This window comes from Narcine bancroftii, chromosome 6 (assembly GCF_036971445.1).
Source record: "Narcine bancroftii isolate sNarBan1 chromosome 6, sNarBan1.hap1, whole genome shotgun sequence".
NCBI lineage: Eukaryota > Metazoa > Chordata > Chondrichthyes > Torpediniformes > Narcinidae > Narcine > Narcine bancroftii.
In genome coordinates, this window is record NC_091474.1 from 224,449,335 (window position 1) to 224,469,257 (window position 19,923).

The 19,923-nt window shown below is 40.2% G+C and overlaps 1 protein-coding gene and 1 pseudogene across 2 annotated transcripts in view; both read left to right on the forward strand.

Moving 5' to 3' along the window:
• Window positions 1–19,923, forward strand: part of LOC138737068 (forkhead box protein O3-like) — a 139,466-nt gene that overhangs the window by 79,729 nt on the left and 39,814 nt on the right. The window contains exons 2-3 of one of the 2 annotated variants that reach the window (XR_011340752.1): window positions 6,857–8,276; window positions 9,836–9,952. Coding sequence is in view for 1 of the 2 variants with exons in the window: in XM_069887523.1 (XP_069743624.1) it covers window positions 6,857–8,251 (1,395 nt within the window). In the remaining variant the exon portion in view is untranslated. The remainder of the gene's footprint in view (window positions 1–6,856; window positions 8,277–9,835; window positions 9,953–19,923) is intronic. The other variant, XM_069887523.1, reaches the window with a different exon arrangement.
• LOC138737373 (protein FAM200C-like) overlaps window positions 16,425–19,923 on the forward strand; it is a 33,655-nt pseudogene continuing 30,156 nt past the window's right edge.

Here is a 19,923-nt window from a genome sequence, read left to right on the forward strand (position 1 = left end):
TAAAGTCCAATTTCAAACATCTTATTGACTTCAGGATCCTTTGAAATCGCAGTTCAGAAGTAATTTTGAAGTCCTTTTAAATGTTATATTTTCAGATCTTTTTAAACTCACAAGTCTCTTGATGAGCTTTCAGAGAGATTCTTCAAATAGGAGTGACCATCTTCTGGGAACAATTGAGACTGCTTCTCTTAAAAGAGCAGTCGGAAGTGGTCTTAATTTTTAAAAGCCACTTATGTTGTGTATGTCCTATAATAGGGATACTTCAATTTAGAACAGCATCTCAATCTCTTTCTGGAGACTACTGCCCTAGTCCTGTCTTTCCAGGATGCCAATCTTCAGTTTTCTTCTGATGATGAAAATGTTTCTCTGCCTTTTTTATATGTGACATTACATAATCAAAGAGATGAGTCTAATTTCTGGAAACCATGTACTGGAATCCAGCTCCAGTTTCTCGGAAACCATGTGACCTTCATAACCCTGTTCCAAGTGGTTTGATTCCGGAAAGGCTAACGATCACAAGCAGCATTTCTTATTGTGTACTTAAATACTCAGTTTTTAATAAAGCAAACACTCCATTGTTCTTGAACCAATTAAAATCATTAGTTCCATTAGCTTTGTCTTTCTAGATTCTTCATCTCCAAAATGAACATTCTTTAAGTTCAATAGTGTATCTGTATTTGTGCTGACCTGCATGTACCAGCCCACAACTAACTTACTAAGAAAATGTATACACTATTTTAACTCTATAACTTACTTTAATCGTTTTTGTATGAAATAATAGCTTAACATTAACCTAATATTAATATTATCACAGATCCATTGCAGCCTGCAATTGCGTGCTTTCCTTCTGACTTGAAAAATCAAGCTGAAGATGTGAAACATAATGGTAACAGTAGAAGGAAATCTTTGAGAATTGGGCATTTTTAGCATCTAAGATAACTGGATCCAGGAATAGAATTGCCACGTTACTGTTCATTTTTAGAAATTAAATTGTGATAAGTTTTAATTATACAGCTTCTACGGTAAATGAAAATATTTAAAAAATTAAATCTTTGAAATTTTCTTTATTTTTAGCTTTATACTCGTGACACAAAGCAGGAAGTTTGTTTTCAGTTTTATACAAGTCTTGCAGAATGCAACATTAATCGCGACTTGCATGTTTGAGGTGGATTCTGACTTGGTTTTGTCATTAAACCCTTGACTGCAGCAATGTCTTCTTTGCTGAATAGTTACCTCCAGTAATCATGATGATAATTACTGCTGGGTCTCCAGAATGGAGGACCATCGCCTTCCCGAGATCGTGTTATATGGCGAGCTCTCCACTGGTCACCGAGACAGAGGTGCACCAAAGAAGAGGTACAAGGACTGCCTAAAGAAATCTCTTGGTGCCAGCCACATTGACCACCGCCAGTGGGCTGATATCACCTCAAACCGTGCATCTTGGCGCCTCACAGTTCGGCGGGCAGCAACCTCCTTTGAAGAAGACTGCAGAGCCCACCTCACTGACAAAAGACAAAGGAGGAAAAACCCAACCCCAACCAACCAATTTTCCGCTGCACCCGTGTCTGCCTGTCCCACATCGGACTTGTCAGCCACAAATGACCCTGCAGCTGACGTGGACATTACCCCTCCATAAATCTTTGTCCGCGAAGCCAAGCCAAAGAAGAATTACTGGGCAGGGTGGCTTACATTTGGTGCACTACTTATCTGTTTATGCAGAATGGGAGTTTAATTGCTTGATATTACAAACCTTTTCAGATATTTTATTTGAATTTATATAAAAATGAAGATCAAATCATTTTAAAAAGTTCTGCGTTTCATTTTGCTTCCCATTAAAAAGGAATTATACTAGCATCATGAGGGGAAAAGCAGACGCATTATCTGAGCGTGATTCTGTAATTTGTTTCGATACTATTTTAAATGACTATTACAGTATTGGTCCCATATTAGGATTAATTTTGGGTACTTGTTACAGAAATAAAACAAAATCATTATCAATTGTAGTGTTGTCTTTCTTGGGTAGGCTCTCAGGATTGAGGATGGCCGACTTGCAGCCCAATTTCATAGGATTGATGTGACTAGTAAGGCAGGTGAAAGATTATATGCTTTGTGGGTGGAGTCGGGGTGTCATGTTGAGTAGTTTTATGAAATAATATACTCCTTCCATGCTTATATGGGGTTTCTCGTCCCAAGGAAGAAAGTTATATTCTCAATGCTACCCTGAATATTTCTTCTGCACTTTTCTATAGACAGTAGTGGGTATATGGAATGATTTGTGTGGAAAGTTCAGAACAGATAGAAGAACTTGGAGAATGTAATGGAAAACTTGTAGGAGGTCCAGATAGCTGTGTATGGGCATGGGCTTGTAATGTTTTAACCTGTAAAGCAGATGAATCCAAGAGAGTGGCAAAGATAGTCTGTAAAATAACTGTTTTAAATAGGCTGGAAGTGGCAGAGCATGGTGAAAACATATATTAAGATGTGGGATCCTACAATTAGTAGAAGCACAGAACGCAAAAACAAGGAAGTTTATGTTGAACCTATGCAAGAATTTTTTTTAAATGGGATAAACAATATCGGGAGCATTTCAGCACGTCAGAAAGAATTCTAAGGGTTGCATAAAAACATTGTGATTCTGAGAATAAGGGATTTCAATTTCTAGGTTAGATTGGAGAAAATTGTCATAGATGGGAGGGGTAGGCAGTGTGATGATACAGCAATTACTGCTCCTGTCACATAGATTCATGGATAAGAGTTCTGCCTACATGGAGTTTGTACAATTTCCCTGTGAAAGAGTTTCTGCCAAACGTGGAAGTTTTCTCCAACAGCGCAAAGATGTTCTGATAGATTAATAAGTCATACAGTAAGGAATGGGCCCATGCCCATTGGGTGCATAGTGACAAATTTAAATTAATTCTACACTTATCCCATTTTATTCTTATTTTTTGAATATTTTATTTAAAATCAACACATATATAAAAATCATGAAGCAAAACAATACAGAGTTTAGAAATATATGCTAATTAATATATAAGAAAAGAAAAAAACCAACTAATTCTTCCCCCCCCCCCCCCCCACCCTACCTAACCTGATTGAACAAAGACCTAAATCTAAAATACCTAATAGTACAGCTATATATTAGTTTGGATTGCTTTGGAGGATGTTCTAGGATCTCAAAAAAAATTTCTAATAAAACTCTTACTCATTTCAGGGAAAACTTCACCAGCTGGAGGACTAAAAAAAACTATTATATTAGTCCCATTATTTGAGTGTACGGGCTCCAAACTTGTAAAAATACAGAATATTTACCCCTCAAATTATAGGTAATTTTTTTCTAAAGGGATACAACTTTGAATCTCTGTATCCTATCTTCCTAATGTTAATGAAAGTCTGATTTCCAGGTTATAGCAATATATTTTCTTGCTATTACAAAAACTAATTTAACAAATTTTGATTGAAAATTTAATAAAGATAATTTAGGAGTTATATTCTCAAAATTTCCCATCAACAATAATTCAGGATTTAACGGAAAAAACAACACCCGTAATTCGTTGTAAGAAATTACTAATAGAAATCCAAAAAGACCATATAGAATGAACAAAAGTTCCAACATGCTTCCCACACCTAAAACATTGATGTGATGTATCTGATTTCCATTTATTCAGTTTCTGAGGTATAATATATAATTGATGTAAAAGGTTATAATGAAGTCATCTATATTTTACATAAATTGCATTGGACATAACTTCTTTACATAAACCTTGCCAAACCTGCTGATCTATTGATATATGTAGATCTTGTTCCCATCTTTCCTTTGATTTAAACAAACCTAATTTAGGTGCTTTTTCTTGTAACATGTAATATGCTATTGAAATAATTTTTTAACCATTCCATCAACAATTAACTGTTCTCAATCTGTAAGATCTTTTAAAATCATATCAGATCCTAATTTCTCTTTTAAATAAGCTCTTAATTGAAAATCATACTTAATTTTTAATTGATCAAATGACATCAGCCAATCATTGTCATTATCAATCTCCTAATTTAAAAATTTCTTTATTATTCCAAATAATCAAAAAAATATTTATTTTGGAAAATATTAAAAGACAATTAATCAATGGCATTTTTAATGACAAAAGATTTCCATCAATTTCTAATTTAATTTTATTCCAAATATTAAGCAAATGCTTCAATATTCGAGCATCTCTATCAATTGTTATCAACCTTGCTTCTCATTTATAAATAAATTCTTCAGGTATAGTTTCTCCAATCTTATTTACTTCAATTTCAACCCATGATGGTTTAAATTTTCCAGCAAATGAAGCAAGAAATTTTAATTGTGCTGATTTATAATAATTCCTAAAATTAGGAAGTTGTAATTCTCCTAATTCATATTTCCATGTTAATTTTTCTAAAGATTTTCTTGCCATTTTCCCTTTCCAAAGAAATTTCCTTACTTGTTTATTTAAATCCTGAAAAGATTTTGAGGTATGGAAATAGGTAAAGTCTGGAATAAATATTGAATTCTTGGAAAAATAATTATCTTTTAATACAATTAACTCTTACAATTAAAGTAATAGTTAAATTTATCCACTTCTTTAAATTTTCATCTATTTTCTTAAATAATGGAATATAATTTAATTTGTATAAATGTTTTAAATTTTCAATACGTATGCCTAAATAATCTTATCCGTCCATTTAAATTGAATATTTTTTCGACATTGTGAATAATCCCCCTGTACCAATTCCATTACCTCACTTTTGACCCAATGTATGTTATATCTTGAAACTTTTCCATATTCTATCAACTGCTTATAAAGTCTAGGTAATGATAATTGTGGTTGAGTTAAATACACTAATATATCATCTGCAAATAAACTAATCTTGTGTTCGATCCAATTTATTACAAATCCTTTCAGCTGTTGATCAGAATGAATCCTTTGAGCAAGGGGTTCTATAGCCAAAGCAAACAAAGCTGGTGATAAAGGGCATCCATGATTGAGACCCATTTAATTCTCACAGCACTTCAGATTTTACCAGCTATCTACATCAACAACCTGCATACCTTTGGGTAAAGGAGAACATGCAAACTCTATATAGTTGATGACATCTGAAATTAGGGTCAAATTTTAATCAGTGGCTTTGAGAGAGCATCTCCTAGCTCCACTCCTATGTTGCTCATTTTATTTCCTGAAGTTGCTTTGGATTTTATTTTAATTGTTCCTACATCTTCTACAATCTATTGGAATTTTTTGAGGTAATCTCAAGTAGGATGGACAAGGGAGAGGCTGTGGATGTTGTGTATTTGGATTTTCAAAAGGCCTTCAATAAAGTGCCACATAAGAGGCTGCTTAATAAGCTAAGAGCCCATGGAATTACAGGGAAGATATTAGATTGGATGGAACATTGGTTGATGGGCAGAAAGGGTGGGAATAAATTGATCTTGTTCTGGTTCATTGCTGGTTACTAGTGGTGTTCCGCAGGGATCAATGTTGGGGGCACTTCTTTTTACAATGAATATTGATGATTTAGATTATGGATTGAATGGTTTTGTGGCTAAGTTGCAGATGACACCAAAATAGGTGGTGAAGTAGGAAGTGTTGAAGAAACCAAAAGATTGCAGAGACTTGGACAGCTTAGGAGAGATTGCAAAGAAATGGCAGATGAGATACAATGATGAGAAATGTACGGCTGTACATTTTGGAAGAGGAAATAAGAAAGCAGATTATTATTTGAATGGGGAGAAAATTCAGAAGTGCAAAGGGACTTGGGGTCCTCATGCAGGATAACCAGGTTGGATCTGCAGTAAAGAAAGTGAATGCTATGTTGGCATTCATTTCAAGAGGACTAGTGTACGAGAGTAAAGAGCTGTTGACGACGCTCTATGGCGCACTGGTGAGACCTCATTTGGAGTATTGTGTGCAGTTTTGGGCCCCTTAGAAGGGATGTAATAATGTTGGGAAGAGTACAGAGATTTACCAGGATAATTCCTGGAATGCAAGGGATAACATATGAGGAATGTTTATCAGCTCTTGGATTGTATTCATTGGAGTACAGAAGAATGAGAGGGGATCTCAAAAACATTTTGAATGCTGAAAGGATTGGACGGAGTAGATGTGAATAAGATGTTTTCCTTGGTGGGTGAATCCAGGACAAGAGGGCACAGTTTTAGAATTAGAAGGTTCCCATTTAAAACAGATGAGGAGAAACTTCTTTAGCCAGAGGGTCATGAATTTGTGGAATTCATGGCCACATACAGCTGTGGAGGCTGGGTCATTGGAGGAGTATGAGGAGGAGATTGATAGGTATTTAATTTGTCAGGGTATCAAGGGATATGGGGAAAAGGCTGGAAATTGGAACTGCTGGTAGATGTGAGAATGGTTTCTCTCAGGATGGAATTGTGGAGCAGATTCGAAGGGCTGAATAGCCTACTTTACCTTGTGATCTCTTGAGTGTCTTCTGAAAAGCTATTTTTTTTTACTATTAATCTTTAGTGAACTCTTGACCAATCCCTTTAACATTGATCATTTTCCCTCACTAAAAATTTCAATTATTCTTATTGATAAACTTTAGATCATTTTTCTTGCCAATGGTTCCATGATTCATTTATTTGTTTTGGCCTCTACCCAATAAACCAGCCTTCCTGCCCTTGGTGTTCTTTAGTTTTAGTGCTATATGATTTGAGATGCCTCTTTCATTGAGTTGCTCACTGGCAGAAAGGAGAAAAAAAGTGCCATGTTTTTGAAAGCTCCAAGAAATCCTGGACCAAAAAATTAACAAATCATTTTTGATTCCCCATTGCCATAAATAGTTTTTTTTGCTTCTTTGCTATTAACATTTTTCTTTTCCTTTTCAGAATTCAATCCGCCATAACCTTTCACTGCATAGCAGATTTGTCAGAGTACAGAATGAAGGAACAGGCAAGAGTTCTTGGTGGATGATCAATCCAGATGGTGGAAAAGGTGGAAAATCTCCACGAAGGCGTGCAGTTTCAATGGATAATAATAACAAATATGCAAAGAGCAGGGGTAGAGCAACAAAGAAAAAGGCAGCTCTCCAAGCTGCACAAGAAGTTAATATTGAAAGCCCATCACAGCGGGCAAAATGGCCTGGAAGCCCAACATCTCGCAGCAGTGATGAATTTGATACATGGACAAATTTTCGTCCACGTACTAACTCAAACGCTAGTACCTTAAGTGGTCGACTTTCTCCCATTTTAGCCAATCCTGAACTTGACAATGTTCAAGATGATGATGCAGCTCCTTTGTCTCCCATGCTATACTCTAGTCCATCCAGTGTTTCCCCAACTACAAGTAAACCATGCACCGTTGAACTCCCTCGGTTAACCGACATGGCTGGAACCATGAACCTGAATGATGGATTGACAGAACATTTGATGGATGATTTACTGGACAATATTACTTTAACACCTACTCCACAGTCATCATCTGGGAGCCTTGTGCAGAGAAGCTCAAGTTTTACTTATGGGTCAAAGAGTTCTGGTTTAGGTTCCCCAAACAGTTTCAGCAATTCCATATTTGGGCCACCTGCTTTGAATGCTTTGCGGCAGGCTCCTATGCAAACTATTCAAGAAAACAAGCAAGCCACATTTTCTTCCATTTCTTGCTTTGGCAACCAAACCTTACAAGATCTACTTGCATCTGATTCTCACAGTGACGTTATGATGACTCAAACAGATCCTCTGATGTCTCAGGCAAGTTCAGCTGTGTCTTTACAAAATTCAATTCGAAATCTGCTAATTCATAATGATCCAATGATGTCATCTTTCACTGCTAATCAGTCTAATCTGGCAAACCATAATCCCCTGCATTGCCAGTCTCCACCTCAGACTTCAGCACTTACTGGTGATACTGCCTTGTCAAACTCTTTGAATCATGCAGCTTTACCAACCGATTCAAACAATATCTCCACAAAGCACCAGCTTCAGTCATCTGCTAATCGGTCTATGCAAATTGGATTGTCCGATGCACTCTCTGGCCCTTCTTATCCAGGTAGCATGTCTCTTCCAACTATGGGACAAGAAAAGTTTCCCAGTGACTTGGACTTGGATATGTTCAATGGAAGTTTAGACTGTGATGTAGAATCCATCATTCGTAATGAACTCATGGATGCAGACGGGTTAGACTTTAACTTTGATTCACTCATATCTGCTCAGAGCGTTGTGAACCTCAATGTGGGAACTTTCACTGGTGCTAAACAAACATCAGCGCAGAGCTGGGTTCCAGGCTGAAGTTGCCTTTCAGTAGAGGAAGCAGGTGAGTGATCCACATAAGCATTTTGGAGAAATTTGTGTTCTACAACTACGTGCCCATTTTGTGATGTAGCTTGGATGATCTGCTAATATAATCTTTATGTAGGGGTCATGGGTGAGCTGCCATTTTATTCCTTTTTTTTAAGGATACTTCCACAATGTTGGAGAGCAAGATTTAGACCCATGAACTTTGAAAGAATAGTTACTTGGTTAGGATGCCCATGATGTAGAAGGGTAAATTGGAGTTGCCCCTGTTTGATGCCCATGATGTAGAAGGGTAAATTGGAGTTGCCTCTGTTTGATGCCCATGATGTAGAAGGGTAAATTGGAGTTGCCTCTGTTTGATGCCCATGATGTAGAAGGGTAAATTGGAGTTGCCCCTGTTTGATGCCCATGATGTAGAAGGGTAAATTGGAGTTGCCCCTGTTTGATGCCCATGATGTAGAAGGGTAAATTGGAGTTGCCTCTGTTTGATGCCCATGATGTATAAGGGTAAATTGGAGTTGCCCCTGTTTGATGCCCATGATGTAGAAGGGTAAATTGGAGTTGCCCCTGTTTGATGCCCATGATGTAGAAGGGTAAATTGGAGTTGCCCCTGTTTGATGCCCATGATGTAGAAGGGTAAATTGGAGTTCCCCCTGTTTGATGCCCATGATGTATAAGGGTTAATTGGAGTTGCCCCTGTTTGATGCCCATGATGTAGAAGGGTAAATTGGAGTTCCCCCTATTTGATGCCCATGATGTAGAAGGGTAAATTGGAGTTGCCCCTGTTTGATGCCCATGATGTAGAAGGGTCAATTGGAGTTGCCCCTGTTTGATGCCCATGATGTAGAAGGGTAAATTGGAGTTGCCCCTGTTTGATGCCCATGATGTAGAAGGGTAAATTGGAGTTGCCCCTGTTTGATGCCCATGATGTAGAAGGGTAAATTGGAGTTGCCTCTGTTGCTTTTCTCCTGGTTATGGAGATTGGGAAATAAGTCAGAAACCTTGAACTGAAATGCTGATGTTGGAGACAGGGATACACTCTTGCCTTGTGGGTGATACAAGACTTTGTGTTAAGGCAGATGGTAAAGAATTTTGTTGAAAATGGTCATTACCAGTCATGCTTAAAAGTTGTTTTTGTATTGTATGTAGGCATGAACTATAAAAGGTAAAAAAAATTTAGATATAGAGCATTGTAAATGGCCCTCGTGACCCACGAGCCAGTGCTGCCCAAATTCCCCAATTAATCTACAACCCCTGTACATTTTGAAGGGTGGGAGGAAACCAGAGCACCCAGAGGAAACTCGTGCAGATAGTGGGAGAACATACAAACTCCTTGTAGGCAGCATCAGATTAGAATCCAGGTTGTTGGTGCAATAAATAGTTTTCTGCTAACTGTGGATGGATCTTTGTATCATGTAACTGTCAGGAAATATCCCCACCCGACATTATGGAAGATAGGCAATTGAGCAGAAAAATAGCTGACCATAGGGCACTGCTGAGGAGCTCCTCCCAACAATCACTGTCTTTCTCTTGAGGGATAATACCAATCATCAATCTTTTATTTCTTCTACTACAAAGGGACATGAAGGCAAGAAGGATTCAGGAAAATACTATGATATTCTGCATGTACATAAAGAACAGGAAGATGACTAGAGTGTGGATAAAGGGGGAAACATCTGCCTGGAGGTGGAGGAGGTAGGGAATGTCCTTAATGAAAACTTTGCATCAGTGTTCACTAGGAGAGCAACTTTGACGAATATGAGGTCTGCGTTGAACAGGTTAATGCCCTAATGAGGTAATGTTGGAGTTTCTGGAAAGGATTAGGATAGACAAGTCCCCAGGATATGCGACCCTGATTTACTGTGGGTTAGTACAGGAAGCAAGGGAAGAGATTTTGGGCTGTTGACTGTTATTTGTGTCCTCTGGCGTGGTACCAGAGGATTGAAGGGTGGGAAATGGAATTCCCTTGTTCAAGGAAAGTAATAGTGGCAAGTGTAGACCAATGAGTCTTGTGTTAGTGTGGGCAAACTATTAGAGAGGATTCTTAGGGACAGAATTTATAATCATTTGGAAAAGCATAGTCCTATCAGGGATATCAGCATGGTTTTGAATGGCAGGTTGTGGTTAAGAAGTTTAATGTAGGCCTTCATTAGTTGAGGGATTGAGTTAAAAGCTTCGAGGTAATGTTGCAGCTCTAAAACTCTAGTTAACCAAACTCGGTATTGTTCAGTTCTGATCACCTTATTGTGGGAATGATGTGGATGTGTTGGAGAAGGTGCAGAGGATATTTACCAGGATGAAGGATAAAAGGCGACTTAAAGAGGGATGTACAAGATTATGAGAGCCATAAATAGAGTGGACAGATACTGAATTTTTCCTCCAAGGTGGCAATTGCCAATACCAGAGGACATCAGTTTAAGGTGAGTAGAGGAAGGTTCAGAGAAAAGACTTTCGTGGGTGCCTGAACACATTGCTGAGATGGGTGGTGCAGACTGATACAATAGGAAGATTTAAAACGCTCTCTTAGATTGGCACATGAATGTAAGAAAAATGGAGGGTTATGGGCTGCGAAGGAAGGAAAGGTTAAATTGACCATGGAGTATGTTTACGTTGGCACATTATGGGCCAAGGATCTGGACTGGACTGTGGTGTATTGTTCTACGTTCTTTGTTCCATTTTATCCATGACTCCTTTATGCTGAGCTTCTTTGCTTTATGTGAAAGCCCATCAGTCCAATCTCTTCTGGAGTTCAGACTGGCAAAATTCAAATTAAGATTAATTGAGCAGATTATCACTGGGAATGACCTAATTTGTGGCAATCTAACACTTATCATAGTTGATTGAGACTATACTCCATTTGCCATATCTTTGGCTTGGCTTCGCGGACGAAGATTTATGGAGGGGTATGTCCACGTCTGCTGCAGGCTCGTTGGTGACTGATAAGTCCGATGCAGGACAGGCAGGCACAGTTGCAGCGGTTGCAAGGAAAAATTGGTTGGTTGGGGTTGGGTGTTGGGTTTTTCCTCCTTTGTCATTTGTCAGTGAGGTGGGCTCTGCGGTCTTCTTCAAAGGAGGTTGCTGCCCGCTGAACTGTGAAGCGCCAAGATGCACGGTTGGAGGCGATATCAGCCCACTGGCGGTGGTCAATGTGGCAGGGACCAAGAGATTTCTTTAAGCAGTCCTTGTACCTTTTCTTTGGTGCACCTCTGTCTCGGTGGCCAGTGGAGAGCTCGCCATAGAACACGATCTTGGGAAGGCGATGGTCCTCCATTCTGGAGACGTGACCCACCCAGCGCAGTTGGGTCTTCAGCAGCGTGGATTCGATGCTTGCGGACTCTGCCAGCTCAAGTACTTCGATGTTGGTGATGAAGTCACTCCAATGTATGTTGAGGATGTAGCGGAGACAGCGCTGATGGAAGCGTTCTAGGAGCCGTAGGTGATGTCGGTAGAGGACCCATGTTTCGGAGCCGAACAGGAGCGTGGGTATGACAACGGCTCTGTACACGGTGATCTTTGTGTGTTTCTTCAGGTGGTTGTTCTTCCAGACTCTTTTGTGTAGTCTTCCAAAGGTGCTATTTGCCTTGGCGAGTCTGTTGTCTATCTCGTTGTCGATTCTTGCATCCGATGAAATGGTGCAGCCGAGGTAGGTAAACTGGTTGACCGTTTTGAGTTCTGTGTGCCTGATGGAGATGTGGGGGGGGCTGGTAGTAATGGTGGGGAGCTGGCTGATAGCCATATAGCACCCAGACTAATGTGAGAAAATGTGAAATTGTCTATTTTGACAAGAAAAATATAAATACCTGTAGTGCATTCAAAGTAGTCTTTAAATACTTTGTAAGAGGGAGAAATATTTTTGATAAACAAGGGAGCACAGTGTTATTAGGTGAAGTGGAATTGAGTTTGCATTCAAACTAAGTGTAATCTTATTAAATGTTGAGGCAGAACTTGACAGTCTGCAAGGCTCTATTCTGCCTATTTGCTGGGACATTGTCTAGTCCCATAACCCAAACTGCATCCAGTGTTTCTTGATATTAAGTCTACAAATTGGCTGAAACTTGCTTCTGTGATGTGGGATTTCTGGTGGAAGATGAGATTAATTATCATTTGGAGATTTGGCTGAAAATAGCTTAAAATGTTTTAGCCTTTGATCTTGTTACTTCTGGACTCACAAGCTCTTGATTTTGGGGCTGCTTGCTATTAACTTTTCAGTTGCCTGTAGCTATTTCTGACTAGATCTGGCAGGGTTGCTTAGCTTTGATCTAACCTGTTAGTTATGGGATTGTTTGGATGATTATGCTTTGTACATATACATTTTTAAATTCTTGCTGGAATTACACCTTTACTAGATATGTCCACTGTCTCTCTTGCATGCCTTCCAACAGTCTTCACTGAATCATTCCCCCTAACTTGATTGGACTGAAGGATATCCTTAGGCGTGGGGTTACAGATTGTTAGAATCTCTTCATAGTTGAATATCTATCGCTCCTTTTACACTTGCGTTCCAGTAAATTGGCATTCAGTGTCCCAGGATAGGACTTTTCGCACTTGACCACTCCTAACTGGGACACTGAATGCTTTCACACTTGCAAGGAGCCATCCCGGGGTTAAGACTGTTCTACCTTCTATCAGTGACGTCATGAAGCATCGAGCTGTGGTGGACCTGCCCTAAATCCTAATCAATGTATTACAATCTTATATTTGAACATAATTAATCATGCCTAATGATAACATAATTAAGCTTTATGTACAGCACAGTATGAGCTCCTCAGCGCCTGTTGTTGTTGTTGTGCCGACCTATATAAACCTTTATGAGGGTCCGTGGGAAGGTGCGAGCAATAAATAGCAATAGCGCACAATTTATACAGCGTGGGGAAGTCAATAGCTTTTTCCCATGGTCTTTTTTTGAATATTTTACTTATGATTTTTCAAACTTAAATTCAAACAATTATCAACATTATCAGAATCAATGTTAACAATATCGGCATTGACTACAATTTACAATCATCAATTCTATACAAAGTTTTCTGCAGAGTTCAAGCTCTTTCCATTCTCCCCCCCCCCAACACCCTCAACATTTAATTCTTAACTAACCACATTCACAACAAAGGTGTGAAACATATCAGTTATTTGTGGGTTTGTCACAGCGCAACAACCAGAGCTCAGGTTGCTTTCTTTTCTTGAGTTTATGTGGTTGGGATGGGATGGACCCCGTCCCCCCAACCAATTGAGAAATAGACAGGGAAAGTAGGGCTGCAAGGCACAATGGACAACACTATAGTCGGGCTCTTATGGAATTTAAATACGGTTGCCAATTTTTTTTAAAGTGTCATACTTTTTTTCTTAAGTTGTAAGTGATTTCCTCCAGAGGAACACAACTTTGCATTCCCATGTTTCACCGCGTAATGCTCAGGCAGGAGTCAGATTTCCGCTATGCACTTCCTGGCCACTGCCAATGTGATCATTACGAATTAGATTTGGAATTTAGACAGATTCATTAAGTCTTATGTCCAATATGTTTCTCAACAGGAACAACTCTGGATCCTGCGGGAATTCTTTCCCTATAATTTTTCCTAGGTCTTGACCTAGTTCCACCCAAAAGGGCCTCACCTTGATACATGTTCAGGTTGTGTGCACAAAGGTTACCTGTCTCAATGCTACATCTAAAACATTAATCTGATAATTCTGATTTAGATCTGTTCAATTTTTGTGGCATCAGGTACAGCTGGTGCAGAAAATTGTATTGCACCAGCTTATACCATGCGTTAATGATGGCAGTCATGCTGGTCCAACACAGGTCGGATGAACACCACTCATCAATTGCTATTCCTAAGTCCAAATCCCACCTCTGCCTTGATTTGGGAAGGCCTGGTTTTGAGTCCTTCTGCTTGGAGCAAGAAATACATTGCTGAGATGAACTTCCGTGTGATCCCCCTTCGAATCAGAGTCTCTATGTCACTACACTTTGGAAGGGCCATAGTTGGATCTAATTTGTCTTGCAGAAAAGGTCGTAACAGTCCTCTACGCACTTAACACCATTACAATGCCAGGTGTCCAGGATCTTGTTACCTACCGTCAATGGTATTAATCTATTTGGAGTCAGGGGTGTTTTTGGGGTCAGCTCCACTTTGATTCCTAGATATTGGTTAATTTTATTCCAGATAAGTTCCCATGGCCTTTATAAATTGTGCGCTGTAGCACTGCCAAGTTTCCCACGCTGTTTAAAAATTGTCCGCTTTTGCTATTAATTTCCTCTCTCTCCCACTCTCTCTCTCCTCTCTCACTCTCTCTCTCTTTCTCCTGGTGCAACTTTCCCATGGAAAAGTTTATACTTTCATTTTAATCTTCCTTCGCGTTCCTGCTCTCACACAAAAATTTGGGTCATTTCAATCCCACAATACATTTGCCCATTTCACACTTGAATGATTGCAACGCCAGCACCGCAGATGCCGGGGATTGTACTAGGAATCGAGGCCATCAGTCCCCAGCGTGAGATGACGTCATCTGATGCTGGTGTTAATCTGATTTTGCTTTCACACTGGACACTTTACAGGCTGATTGGCTGTTAATTCCTGGGATCACTTGCAAGTGTGAAAGGGGCTAATGACTTGAAGTGGCTTTGAGCTGTCTGAACTGCTTGAAGTCTATACCATCATGTAGATAATCTGATGAAATACTTCTGTAAGATCGCGACTCCATCAGGAATATGGTTATTTCTACCAATTAGTAAGTTTACAGATGATGCCAAATTGGCTGGTGTAAGTGGAAGGGAAGAAAGGCCATCTAAAATTATAATAGGATCTCGATAACTGGGAAAATGGACTGGAGAATGGTAGACGTGAGTTGACTGATTTTGTGAAGATAAATCAGGGCAGGCCTTGCACAGTAAATGACATGGCCCCAGAAAATGATGTAAAATGGAGACCTCTGGCTACAGGTACAAAATTGGTGACTCAGACAATGGTGAAGAAGGCATAAGGCACTTTTGTCTTTATCAGTCAGGGCTTTGAACATAAAGTTGAGCTGTTCAAGATATTGTTGAGGCCACACGGAGCATTGTGTGGTTTAGCAACTGGGAAGCTGTGATAAAGCTGTAAAGGGTGCAGAAAAGTTTTATGAGACTTATTGTGACCAGAGGGCTTGAATTATGAGGCGGTACAGAATAGGCTGGATTTTTCTCTCTGCTGTGTAGGAGGCTGAGGGCAACTCATGAGTGGCATAGATATGGTAAATGATTGTTCTTTATTCCAGGGGAGGGGTGTTCAAATTTAGAGGGTATAGATCTTAAATGAGAGGGGAAAGATTTAAAGGGACCAGAGGGGCATCTTTTCCAGAGGTTGATGGATATATAGAACAAGCTACCAGAGCGAGTAGAAGAAGATACAATGGCAATAATTAACCTATAGATAGGAAACGTTGAGAGGGATCTGGTAGCTAACTTGATCAGTATAGTTGTAAAACACTCAGTGAATACACCAAGTTGAATAAGTCATATTTATTTTTAAACTTCCTATTTTAAAATTTTTATATTTAGACATACAGCACGATAACAGGCCATTTTGCCCCACGAATCTGCTGCCCAATTTACACCCCATTAACCTACACCCCCTGGTACGTTTTCAATGGTGGGAGGAAACTGGAGCCCCTGGAGAAAACTCAGACATGGGGAGTATGTACAAACTCCCTACAGGCTGTGTGGGTCTTGAACCCTGGTCTGGACCCTATCAGTGGTGCTGTAAAGGCATTGCGCTAACTGCTGTGCCAACTGTGCTGGCCTCAATTTACTGGATTTTTGCTTCAGACCACACCCAGCAGGAGTCGTGCTGCAGTCCATATTGAGGCGAATCAGCTCCTCCAATGTGAGGCAACAAGATCTCAAAGAGTCTAAAGTAAGGGCACAGTTGAAAAGACAGCAGAACAGTAGGCATGATTGGATTTTTGTAGCAGCAGTAAGTTGGCACTACATCTTCCAGAAGGCATCGAACTGGCTACATGACGTCAGTGTGTGTCGGGCACATGATTCAGGCTTTAAAAGGTTGCACAGGTTTTGAAGAGTGAATCGGTTTGATTCACTATAAAAACGCTTTCTGTGGTTATTTTATCATGTCGACTGTGATTCCAGTGGCCACAATTGGTGACTCTGAGTCCAAAAATGTATTTTTGGACAAACATGGACTCTGCAGCCATTGCTGTGAACCTACCTCCTTTCTGGACAGCTGAGCCTGAACTGTGGTTCCAACAAGCTGAAATGCAATTTCACCTTTGCCACGTTGAATTGGGCACCACTCGTTATTACCATCTCATCAGTGCCCTGGACCAGGCCGTTGTTAAGAGGGTCGATGACTTCCTGCAGCATCGACCATGTACCAACAAGTGCTTTAAAAGCACTTTTATTACAGATATATGGTATGTCCCATAGGGAAAGGGCAGCCAAACTACTACATCTCAATGGGTTGCGAGACCACGCCCCTTCAGAACTAATAAATGAAATGCTGTTCCTGGCAGCTGGCGAAAGTCCCAATCTGCTATTTGAGCAGTTCTTTTTAGAGCGGATGCCAGATGATATTAGGCTCTTGTTATCTAAGTGTTCATTTGAAGATCCAAGGGCTGTAGTGGCGGAGGCAGACGTTCTATGGCTGGCTAAAAAGGACAGCAAAGAAAGACAAGTCTGCAAAACCAACCCCTCCACTCTTGACTCAGTGTCACATTCTAGTGCGCTTAGCACATCACTCCCTACAAACAGACAACCCCCCCCCCCCACCCAAAAACAGGCAAGCAGCCTGTGAACACCTCATATTGGTGTTATTATCAGACAGGCCAACCGCCAGTAAAGGCTGTGGTGATTGACAAAAAACCTGTAAGCCTACTGTATGTATGGGACCAGTTGTCCCAACTAAAATTTCTGGTGGACACTGGTTCAGAAGTTAGCGTATTTCCACCCAGCGATTTTGACACATGCCATCCTACTCTAGACCTGCAATTACAAGGAATTAACAGTTCTAACTTTCCGACTTTTGGCACCAGGTAGATGAAAGTCAAGTTTGAGAATCATCTTACACTTGGCTATTTATTATAGCAGCAGTATCCCAACCTTTGCTTGGTGCAGATTTTCTTCGGGCTCGTTCATTCGTTTCAGCTAATAGATGGAACCACTTTTCAGACCGTTCCTCTGGCAGATGCCTATACCCCACAAATGCTCTGTGCCTCCAAACATTAAGTAAACCAGTGGATGAATTCTCCAAGCTGTTGAAAGATTTCCCTGAAATTACTGCTCTACAAATTTCTGCCTCCACTGCAAAGCACGACATTACTCACCACATTTGTACTAAGGGCCCTCCTATCTGTGCTAAAGCATGTCACTTGCCTCCAGAGAAGCTGCGTTTAGCTAAAGAAAAGTTTGCCAAGATGGAGTTTGCCAAGATGGAGTTTGCCAAGATGGAGTTTGCCAAGATGGAGTTTGCCAAGATGGAGTTTGCCAAGATGGAGTTTGCCAAGATGGAGGATGTAGGTCCGGTAGTCCCTGTGCATCCCCATCACATATGATCCCGAAACACAATGGACGCTGGTGACCTTGTGGAGATTACAGGCGGCTTAACAACACCACCATTCCGGATCGTTATCCAATACCTCATATTCAAGATTTCTTGGATAATTTGCATGGAGAAAAGATCTTCTCCAAAATAATCTTGGTATGTGACTATCACACAGAACTGGTAGAGCCGGAAGACATTCCAAAAACAGCAATAATTATCCCGTTTGGGTTGTTTGAATTTTTATGAATGCTCAGTCATTTCATTGGTGATGGATGCTTTAGGACGTGGTATGACCAATGTCTTCATTTACCTCGATGACATTTTAGTGTCCAGTGCTGCCGAAAAAAGACATTTGGAACATCTTCATACACTTTTTATTTGTCTTCATGAATTTGGACTGACCATCAATCCAGATTAATGCATTTTTGGACAAGAAACAGTTGATTTCTTGGGGCATAGAATTGCTCAGGATAGTGTGACCCCGCTGCCATCCAAAGTTGAGGCCATTACCAAATACTCAAAACTTGCTACAGTTAAAAGCCTACAAAAATTCTTAGGAATAGTAAATCATATTGTGAAGCCTCTTTTCGATTTACTGTCCGGAAAGGCCAGAACCATCCATTAGACTGAAGAGGGAAACAATGCCTTCTTGAATACAAAAGATTTGCTGACTCGTGCCACTATGCTCTGCTACCCAGTTTTAAATGCAGCCACCGCCCTTTCTGCAATTGCTTCCAGTATGGCCGTAGGAGGTGCACTTCATCAATATGTCAACAGGTATTGGAAACTTATTATTCTTCAGCTGCCATCTTTGTGAAACAGAGAAGGAATACAGTGCTTTTGATAAGGAGTTTTTGGCCATTTACTTTTCTATTTGACTCCGGTTATTTTTGGAGGGCAGAGATTTCACTATGTGTACCGACCACAAGCCGTTAACATTTGCCCAGAGCCCTGGGCAGCACAACAACAATGGCAATTATCATTCATTTCAGATTTTCCTCAAAAATAGTACATATTTCCGGAAAAGACAATGTAGTAGCTGATGTACTTTTCTGCTCTGCTCTACTCGAGGTTTCATCTGTAGATCAAGGTATTGACTACACAGCTTTGGACTGCAATCACAAACCTGCAATTGAAGGATGTCCATTTTGGAGTTCATGCCAAACTACTCCTCTGTGATGTATCAACAGGACATCCATGCTCAGTAGTTCCGCCATCATGGAAACATTGAGTATTCGACTCTGTGCATGATCTCTCACATCACCGTTTTTATGGTTTCCAACAGGTTCACGTGGCACTGTCTTAAAAAAGATGTACACAAATGGCGATGTCCTGGATTGCTTGCAGAAAGCAAAAGTTCAGCAGTATGCTAAGGCACTACTGCAGTCTTTCCCAGCAGTTACTCGTCAGTTTGCTCACGTCCATGTGGACATTGTTGCTTTACTTCCTGTTTCAAGAGGTTACTGTTACAGTAATAGACAGGTTTACACGATGGCCTGAGGCCGTGCCTATGGTAGATGCTACTGCAGTGTGCTCTGACGTTCCTCAGTTCCTGGGTGTCTCATCTTGGTTTACCGGCACATGTTACTTCAGATAGAGGACCACAATTTACTTCCTCGTTGTGGACTGCCTTGTCTTGCTTCCTCAGTGGAGCAATTCATCATACAAATGCCTCGCATCCCCAGGCTAATGGAATGGTCAAAAGATTTAATTGACATCTCAAGTCAGCCTTGATGGCTCGGTTAGAACTGGGATGATGAGCTGCCCTGGGTATTGCTGATCATTAGAACCACTCCAGAGGAGGACCTCCAAGCTCCATCTGCAGAGCTCATGTACGAGGCACCGTTGGTGGTCCCGGGGAGTTCATCCCCTATCATTCCCATTAAACACTTGATGCTGAAAAGACCTCCACTGTTCAACGATAAGATCTGTAGCATTAGCCTAATCATTTAAAATATTTTATTGTTCATTATTGCCTGCTTTAACAGGATTGTCATTCACATTAGTAAATATATTAAATTCAAATCTGGGCTTTTGAGAAGTGAAATAAAATAAAAATTGGTTTTATTTTTGGTACCTTTACCTCCAATCAATTGCTCATGTACATTGATTTTATTTAAGGTTTTTGTGATAAAT